Here is a 9,523-nt window from a genome sequence, read left to right on the forward strand (position 1 = left end):
ATGTATAAAGGCTCCCAAGTTTATCCAACGCGCACAAATTGCGAGGCACTGGAAAGAGAAACAGAAGAAAACAGAAGAAGGACTGAGTCGTCACTGAGAGCACAGAGAGAGAAAATTTCTTATTCTGCAACTTCCATTTGATCCCATGGCTAAAGAGGTTAACAAGCAAAGAAGGGTTAAGGTTCCTTTCAGCGCAGAAGACACTGCTTCTCTGTTGCAAAGGTCTCATTTCTTCGTTCTGTTTTTTATTTTTGTTTTAAATTATTTTCATCTCGTTTTTCTGTTTTGATCTGCGTGAAACATCATGCAGATACGATGCACCAACGGTTTTGACGTTGCTTCAGGAATTGGCCAATTATCCGTATTCCAAGTTTAACTGGAATGATTTGGCGGCCAAAACTTCAACCGGAATTTCTAATGCTAGAGAGTATCAAATGCTGTGGCGACATTTGGCGTATGGTCACTCCATGGCAAATTTGGATGACGATGCTCAACCTTTGGTTTGTACGCTTTTTAATTTTTTGTGAATATGTTTTTGTTTAAACTATGATTATTTGCATTATAATTTCTATATCCTGCTCTCTCTTTTTTCATATTTTCAAGTTACATTTCTCAGATTTAAGCTGCAACGTGTTTTTTTTTTCTTGAGTTTTACAAAGTTTGACCGAATTTTCCAAAGTCATATTCATAATTCTATGTCATTAATTAATTGTGTGAGATGTGAGTCTCATCGAGAAGGAAACTATTGTTACTATTATTCCTGCTCTTAAAAAGACAGAATTTAGGTTGGTTGTATTTTTGGTATTTGTTATGCCACTGTTTGATCAGCGAGAAGATAGATTTTAGCTTAATAATATTTTAAGCATTTATTTGATAAGTGAGCAATGCAGGTTAACGACACATTGAAATGCTTCAATAATTTATAGGGATTCAGTTTATGATTTATTATTAATTATTAATCTATATTCTATCTTTTCATCTTCATCTACCTTTTTTTATCTATCAGGGGAATCGGTCCTTATTCTCTCTTTTACTTTTTATTTTATGCTCTTATATCTTTTTTATGTCTCTTTTCTTTCGTACCTTTCTATCTACATTGCTTTGCCTACATATTCATCATGTCCATATGCTTGTATGCATCGTGTTTTGCAATGAAAAGAAATGAGTCCTTTTTTTTTTAACAGAAAGTGAGTGTTTATCTTCCCTATTTTAGCCAGTAATTAAACACATGTAAAAGAGTTTTATTTTCACAAATATCTTAATTGTGTTCAATTTTATTTTTAATGATTACACAGAATAGACTAACTTAAACTTACTTATCGTGATGACATAATGTTCTAACACAACTCACTTAATAACTTAATTTTTTAATTTAAAATGTATATATAATTTTCTACACTTTCTATTCTAATATATAATTAGAAAATGCATGGAACCGTGAGAGGGGGAAATGTAAAAACAAAAGGAAAAAAAGTGAAATTGTTTCGGTATAAAAAATGTTAAATATATTTTATTTATTATTAACATCTTTTATTTTAATATTATTATTTTATAATAATAAATATAAATATTATTCGATGACATAATTCCATACATAATTATTATAATATATATACATAATCATTAATATTTATGAACTTTTACACAAATCTTTTTCCCTTTTCCTTAAAGCGAAAATAAGCTTACTTTCAATATTTATTAATTTTTTATTTCTCATTTTGTGTGTTTTTCTTTCTTTTCCTTTTTTTTTTTACTTTTTTGTCTTTCACAAATCAAGCCCGAATAGTCCTTCCACTAGGGCTTATAATAGTGAATGTCATCCCCACCAAGCAAATTAATGTCAATTGCCTAAAAAATTTATGAGATACGTGGTAGTCTCTTATTCAATTTTCGGTGCTTCTGATATCTTAAATCAAATATAGATATACTACTAGTGAAAATCCATAAATTTCAGACATTAGTTCCGGCTGAAATTGCAATTAAAGTTACTCCACCATACTATGATTTCTTTTTCAAGTATCTCCATCCTAATAAAGTTTAAATGTTATTACAATAAAGATAACAGTGTTTATTATACTCGAGCAGTTATAGTTATCATGAATGTTCACCGCATGCAGATTCATGAAAACTGTATCTTAGATCAGTTTAATACTGTCCGCCTGCGGTTACTGTTTTTTGTTTGGTTTAAGCTATTGAATTTGTATTGCACATTTATAGATTCATACATATTTGGTGCTTTTCTGTAGGATGATGACAGTGACTTGGAGAGTGAACGAGAACCATTACCTCGCTTAAACAGGGAAACTGCAACCGAAGCTGCAGCATTTGTTAAGGTGTGTTATAATTTACCAAATTACTAAATTTTATCCAGGTATGTTGTGCAGCCAATTGCATATTTGTTTCACCCAATACTTTCCAACTTTTAACTAAATATTTCAAATTTAGAAGAATGTGCTCAATATTTTCTAGAAGATTATTATTTAACTTGAAAGAGGAATCTAGTGTATGCTTCCTCCCATCTTTCCACTTTTGTCTTTCAATAAATTTCTTTCTCCATTTGAAGATGAACCAAATGGATTTTGAAGTCAACGTTTAGAATTTGATTCACAAACATAACAACAACAATAATAATAATAATAATAATAATAATATTATTATTATTATTTCTTTCTTATTATTTTAACTTAAAAAGAAGGCTAGCGTACTTAGCCTGGATTCGGATTTTTTAGTGTTATTCAATGTTACTTCCCAATCGGACTTAAGGAAGAGTAACATTATCCATTGAACTAGGCTGGTCTCATCCATTTTGAGCTACAGAAGATTTATATTTAAATTAATAATTTATAAATATTTTAAATTCCACGTGTCTGCTGGAGCAAAACAAAAATAACAAAAAAAATATTTAAAGTTAATAGTATTTATAATGAACAATAGAAAGCCATAAATTTTATGAAATATTCTTGAACCATGGGACATTATTTTTCTCTATATTATTGTAGTCAAAATTCCTTATCCTCGATAAGATAATCTAATCGTGTCATTAATAAAAAAACGGTTACTTTCGAGTTGTTATTGTCGCAATTCTATTACCTAAATATTTTTTGCAATCATATTTAAGCATATCAGTTTCAGAAGAAGTGGTTCGAGAATTTCAGAAAATTGTTAATAAACGTTTTTGAAGGTTGGTCCACAAATGCTCAACATACAAACATGATTAAGACCAAAAACTTGAGATAGCATTTTTGAACGGTAATAATCAGAGTATGATCTATATAGATAGATAGGTTTTGTCAGCATCAATGTAAAGCTGTGATGGGTCATGGGATTTTGTATTTTGTTGGATTTAAGGTATAATGGATCATGGGATTTTGGTTTTGGTGGATGTAAAGCTGTTATGCAGGTTTGTAATAAGTCATGAGATTTTGGTTTTGTTGGAAGCAATTTTGCATTGTTGGATGAGCCTGGGCTGTTTTAATTGTGTGGCATTCAAATGAGAGTTGAGGCATTTATATTGAGTGGAGATAAACATATATACAGTATAAGACAAAATTCACAAAATCATTCATTATGTAGTTTAAGAAAAAATATCTTCAAAGAAGAAATAGTGAAAAAATATAAAATTAAAAGTAAAAGAGCAAAGCTAAAAGAACACAGAAATTTGAATTTTAAGTTTACTTCAAAAAAGTTTACACAACATGACTTAACCGGAAATAAAATAAAAAACAAAATTTATTTATTATAATTTTTTCTCACGGTGAAAATGTGTTTTTATTAGAGGTGCATGATATGATATGACGGTTAATTCTAGTTAACAATTGTATTAAATAATTTATTCTTTAGGTAATTATGGCATCTTTTAAACTGGGTGAATCCAGTGCTACTAGTTCAGTGATTCAAGCTCCGTTGACTATAAATACTCCCTCTACCATTGATAAGAATGAAAGTTCGAGCAACACCGATATTATTTTTCCAGTAACAGTGAAGAGACAGACACTGCCAAATACATCATCAACAAGAGTGGTAGAAGGCAATGGTTCAGTCAGAAGTAGCACATCTATTAAAAAGAAAAGAGAACCATGGTCAGAGCAAGAGGATCTGCAATTACGAGATGCCGTTCAGAGGTGGGGTGAAGGTAACTGGGCAACTATGATTAAAAAAGACGACTTTCCTATCAAGAGAAGCACCTCACAATTATCTAAGGTGTTTTAAGGGATAAATCTAGTCGTTCATGCTTTGTTGGAATGTCATCTCATTATTAATAATAATTATAACTTTCATGTTAGATATTGTCAATGATAATTTAAATACTTGCAGAGGTGGAGCACATTGCGAAAGAGAGAAGGCGACTTCAATTGATATCGCAACCTATCCCTCAACAGCTGACAATCGATCACTCAATTATATTTTTTTTGTTCACTTGACGAACAATTCATTACGAATTATCGATGTGATTTTGATTGTTTTTAGTTCTGGAAAATTACATACCATTTCTAAATTCAATATTTGTCTATAGTCGTTTTCATGAATACAATACTTTACAGAGTGAATCAATAAGTTATTTGTCTAAATATTTCAACATTAGTTGGATAAAGACACTGTTTTTTAGACTGCCATATATGGTTAAATAAAAAACACATTATTCATAATCATTTGCCAAGGGGAAACTTCTGCCATAAACAAAAAATCTTCTACAAAGATAAATAATTTTATATTTAAAATGCATGTCATATCATATTATGAAACTACACATGCAAAAGGCTACCAAAATTAAAGATAAAATTCCATTTGCTTTTATACAGATGAACTCACGCACTTTAAGAAAGGATTGTAAGTCAATGTTGCAATTAAAATTAAAACAGCACGAGGACTCAGCTTTTATATATTATCACAATCACAGTACTGTTACATAATTTAGAGTAGAATCCAAGTACTGGTGGAAGTTGTTCTAAATTGGAGCTGGTGCTTGTTCATTGAAACTGTGTTGCCTTTGCAATGCTGGGTTGACACATGCAAACAGTGAAGGATGATTCTTTTGCTTCTTTAACTTGACTCCAAACAAGAAAGACCTCAAGGGTATTCGAGCACGACTACTGGATTTTTTTATCTGGCTGACACTCTTACTACTATCACCAATAGCTTCATCTAGCTCATCAAGTGTCTTCTCAACATCAACTTTCATTCCCTTCACAAGGCTAAGACCTGCTTGAAGTTCACTTGCAACCTTGCTGTTCTCTTGCTTCATGTTGAGAATCTCACCTTGAAACTTTGCAGCTTGGTACTTGCTAATTAGCTCAGCGTGGTCGGCTCCGGATTCCGCGTACCCCGCTCTTGCTATCTCATCTTGGATGTTGCTCAAAGATGAGTACCTTCCTTGCAGTTCATCCTGAAGTACTGCATTGTGTTCCACCCACAGTGATAACTCGGTTCTTATTTCTCTAAGGTGTCTGAATATTGGCCTGAGTTCAGATTGCATATGATGTTTATTATTTGAATGCCCTTCAGATTTCGCGTTTCTTTCCCTTATCATTTTCAGCTCAGCTTTCAAGTCCTGAATAGAGTTTTGGAACTTTTGAATCTGATGAACTGAAGTGCTAAACCTCAACCAGAACTCCAAGTTCTCTTCCATTAAGTCATCGATGGCTGAACGGAATTTCAGTTCCATGTTCGAAAGGTCATGGCGCTTATCCTGATTTTCCATGAGCCTTCCAAGTGTCATTTTCAGAGATGATAAGGTCATACTTCTCGTGCTTTCAGTTTCACCGTGATGTTCTGAGAAAGGGGTAACTGCATTTGCATTTGCATCTGCATTTGAATTTAAATGTAAAACTTCTGAGTCTGACCCATATGCTCTTTGACTTGCTCTTCGAAGAACTGCTTCATTGGGTGTATATTTGTATTCCGTGGTGTTGGTGTAGGGACTTTCATCAGGATTTGCATCTGGACAGTTTAGCTTCTGACGTAAAAACTGTATCTCTTTATCCTTTGCCACAAGAGCATTCTTCATCTCCCTAAGCTGTAGGCAAAATTTTACATAGTAAGAGCTAAGAGCTAAAAGCTGAAAACATAGATGTGAAAGTTCATAGTATACCTATCATGACTTTATTTGGAAGTAACCATATAATCTCTTACCTGAAGTGTCAACTCAAAAATGCTGTCTCGGCTTCTCTTTTCCACATCATTGAGCTTAGCCCTGACCTCCTTATAGTTCATTAAGACTGATGTGTACTCCTCCAGCAAAATTTTTTCTCTGTCATCTAATCCACTCATAAACATCTGCCTCCAGTTAGGTTGATCTCCCTCACCAGTGTTCAAATCTTGTGATTCATTGTCAATATTGCTCACTGTATCAGATGAATTATCATTTTCATGGAATGGCAGCTTCTGAATGCTTTCATTAAGAAAACTACTCCCAATCGAATTAGACTCGTTCTTATGAATATTTGCACCATCTTTTTCCTTTATTGTCTTGACATCTAAGTTATTAACAAACAAGTTAGCACCATGTTTATCAGACTTTTTCCCTGGTATACCATCAGAAGCAGTTCTCTTCTTCCTGTAAAGTACCAAGTTCTCCTCCTCCTCATCTGGCTTCATGTAAGTCAATTTTCCAGACAGGTGCTCAAGGTTACAGGTAGCTTCAGTAAAGTGCGTTTGGAGAGTGTTGTCTTGACTTCTGACACTTCGGTTGAGCATTTTAAGTCTCCACAACTCTCGCTCTAATTCCTTTAGCTTCTTCTTGGTAACTTCTGAGTCTTCTATGAGCATTTCCTTGTCTTCTTCCAACTTTCTTATGCTTGTCTGAAGTCCATCTGTGTCTGATCTTAGTCTCTTAACCAAACCAGTCTGAGATGAAACCGCTGTTTCCAAGGTACAAATCTTATTTACAAGCTCATCAATGCACTCAGCCATTTCAGTCACAGTTAAGGAATTGCTTGAATCTTCCTCCAACTTTCGTTTGATCTTCTCTCTCAATAGCCCCACATTATGCGCCTCTTGCTCCAACCGATCCATCTCTTCATCTATGCTTTTTTGATCTGTTTCTACACTCTTACACTTGTCCCCATCATCATGCTCTGGCTGACCTGTCATATATTTAGAAATGAATTGGTCTCTTAGGATCTCAAACATCTCATGAGCTTTCTTAACTCTTTGATACTCCTCTTTAGCTTCTTTAGATGCTTGAACTTGTATCTCTTTCAACTTGTCCAGAGTCTCTTGGCATGATTTTAGAGCTGTGGCTGCCATCAAAGTTCTTGCATCATTGTCTTCTATCACTGTCCCAACACCAAACTCATCTTGCAAGCTGCAAACTCTTTTCTGTGTTGCTGTGATCTGGTCTTCAATTGACCAGTACTTTTCATAGGCGCGTTCGTACAAACTCCTTACGAACTCTTTCTCAGTTTGCTGCGACAATATTTCTTTCTGAAGCTTGTCAATTTCTGCCAAAGCTTCATCCTTGGTCAGACCAGAAGATGAAATTGTTGGAATGTATTTTACAGAGCTAGGAGTCTTCTTAAGTGTGGCCTTTCTGGAGATCAACATGGACTGGCTTCTAAAATCCTTCTTTGGGGTTTTTGGAACTTTAGGAATGGATGGTTTATCATGTGTTTGATTGGTGGGGTCTGATGATATTGAATTAGTTCCTGTGTCACTTTCTTCTTCCTCATCTTCTTCCATATGACATGGGACTTGGTCTGGGAAAACACTGGCTATAGTGCGGTTTGCACTTTGAAGTTCCTTTGATAAATGATCATATCTGTCTGCTAAGGCTTTATATGCTCGAAAGGTTTCTTCCACAAAATTTGCCAACTCTGGTCTCTTCTTGTAATACATTTCTGCCCTCTTAGCAAATGAGTCCCCTTCATCTCGCAGCACAACCAGGGCTTCATTCACCTTCTCCTCCATATCTGTCATTATTTGTTTCCCTCATTATTCACTCAATTTTATTCCAAAACTTAAAGCATAACAATGATGAACATGATAACTTCTGTTCCTATCCATTATGCACCCATTAAACTGATACAACTATGCCATTATCCTATTTCATTCTTAATGTCATTAATTCATTTCCCTATGCTCCTATCATTTTGCATCCCTTTCTCTAAAACCATCTCTTAATTCTACACCATATGTCTTGTTTAGTGTATGCATGTGTAGCCTGAGAAAATGGTGCATTGAAGAAAATGCAGCTACTATCTTTGAAACGAAAAGCTTCTTTTTTATGCATGTGAATTGCAAGCCATCTTAATCAACAATTCTCCACAAAGTAGTTTGGGAAATCAAGAGAAAATGAGAATGTTGGTGATTCTAAATCGCCTGAGATTGATAATTTGGTACATTCTGGGTCTTAATATCCAATATTTGATTTGGTGTTACTAGAGAATTTTAAGATAAAATAATAATCAAATTGATTATTGAGGTTTCATACTGAGAAACATACCATGGAGGCTTTGATCCAGCCATTTTGACTGCTTTGTCCGGATGTGGCTGGCCCACCACCATGAATATGCATTGCTTGCTGCCCTTTGCAACATGTTTGTCTTAGGTAGCAATCATGCACTTTCAACCCATTGAAGTAAAATGTTGATGACGAAGATGTGACACAAAAATAATGTCCCACAACAGAATTTATGATCTGAGAAAAGGTTTGAATTTGTTTAGGATGGTGATTAATGAAATGAGAGGGGAAAAGAAAAGCATAGGTTGGCGAAAATGTCCTCATATATGGAGAGGAGTATACTTCGCCCCATATATACGTGTAAGGTGTTGGCTCCTTTGAAGAGCACAAATGTTGGAGAGCTTATTTAAGATCAATTTCCTCACTTTTGGTTGGTTCCCAACCTAAGAAAAGGAATTTAACAAACTTTGGAGGTTAAATACAAGTTACAATGCCAAAAAAATTAATCTAAGTCAGTTTTTTTTTTTTTTATAACAAAGAACATGAACATGAACACTTTTGGTCTCTTTTTTATTTATTTTGTTATAGGTATGTTAATTTTGGGAAAGCAGTTTTCATCTATTCAGTAACAACCAGCTAATTAGTTCTAACTTTCAAACAAAATTGGAAAAAAATTATCTGTCGCGGCACTGCTATAAGTTACAAACTGTTTTTCATGCATTAGGTAAGAAGCCAGATATTATTCTTTTTCTACTAACCTAATTTATAATAATAATTATAAATGGATGGAAGCATTATTTTTATGAATGCTTACCATTAACTATGTTATATAAAATATTATGTTGCATTATTAATTAGAAAGATAAAAATATTATATGTATAAATTGTGTTGTAATTAGAGAAAATATCTTTAGAATCTTCTTAATTAGAAGATATAGATATATAATCTTTTATTTTATTTTGTTTCCCTATTTCACTTTTTAGGAGAATTAGATTATTACAAATACAGGATATGAAAATGTATTTTTCATGATTGATAATAATAAATAAGTCTTATTTTCAACTTGGTGTCAGAGCTTCAAATCTTGGGGCTCCATTCCGTTGCAACAATCGCACCGCCGCTGC

At 33.6% G+C, this 9,523-nt stretch overlaps 2 protein-coding genes across 4 annotated transcripts; one reads left to right on the forward strand and one right to left on the reverse strand.

The window, feature by feature from the left end:
* Positions 1-4,543, forward strand: LOC108337722 (uncharacterized). 3 transcript variants are annotated; one of them, XM_017574299.2, is made up of 5 exons: positions 1-222; positions 311-500; positions 2,247-2,333; positions 3,841-4,132; positions 4,315-4,543. In XM_017574299.2, the coding sequence occupies exons 1-5, from the start codon at positions 146-148 to the stop codon at positions 4,419-4,421; spliced, it is 753 nt and encodes a 250-aa protein (XP_017429788.1). In that variant the 5' UTR covers positions 1-145; the 3' UTR covers positions 4,422-4,543. The 3 variants fall into 3 exon arrangements, with proteins under 3 accessions (XP_017429788.1, XP_052735750.1, XP_017429787.1); XM_052879790.1 differs by having other exon boundaries at positions 345-504; positions 3,841-4,200; positions 4,315-4,534; XM_017574298.2 differs by having other exon boundaries at positions 6-222; positions 3,841-4,200; positions 4,315-4,525.
* A 398-nt stretch (positions 4,544-4,941) lies between these two features.
* LOC108336706 (protein NETWORKED 2A) lies at positions 4,942-7,914 on the reverse strand. Its single transcript, XM_017573170.2, has 2 exons — positions 6,130-7,914; positions 4,942-6,013 (listed from the first exon to the last, which is right to left on the reverse strand). Exons 1-2 carry the CDS (start codon positions 7,912-7,914, stop codon positions 4,946-4,948), a joined length of 2,853 nt encoding a protein of 950 aa, XP_017428659.1. The 3' UTR covers positions 4,942-4,945.
* Positions 7,915-9,523: the final 1,609 nt, after the last annotated feature.

This window comes from Vigna angularis, chromosome 7 (assembly GCF_016808095.1).
Source record: "Vigna angularis cultivar LongXiaoDou No.4 chromosome 7, ASM1680809v1, whole genome shotgun sequence".
In the NCBI taxonomy this organism is placed as follows: domain Eukaryota; kingdom Viridiplantae; phylum Streptophyta; class Magnoliopsida; order Fabales; family Fabaceae; genus Vigna; species Vigna angularis.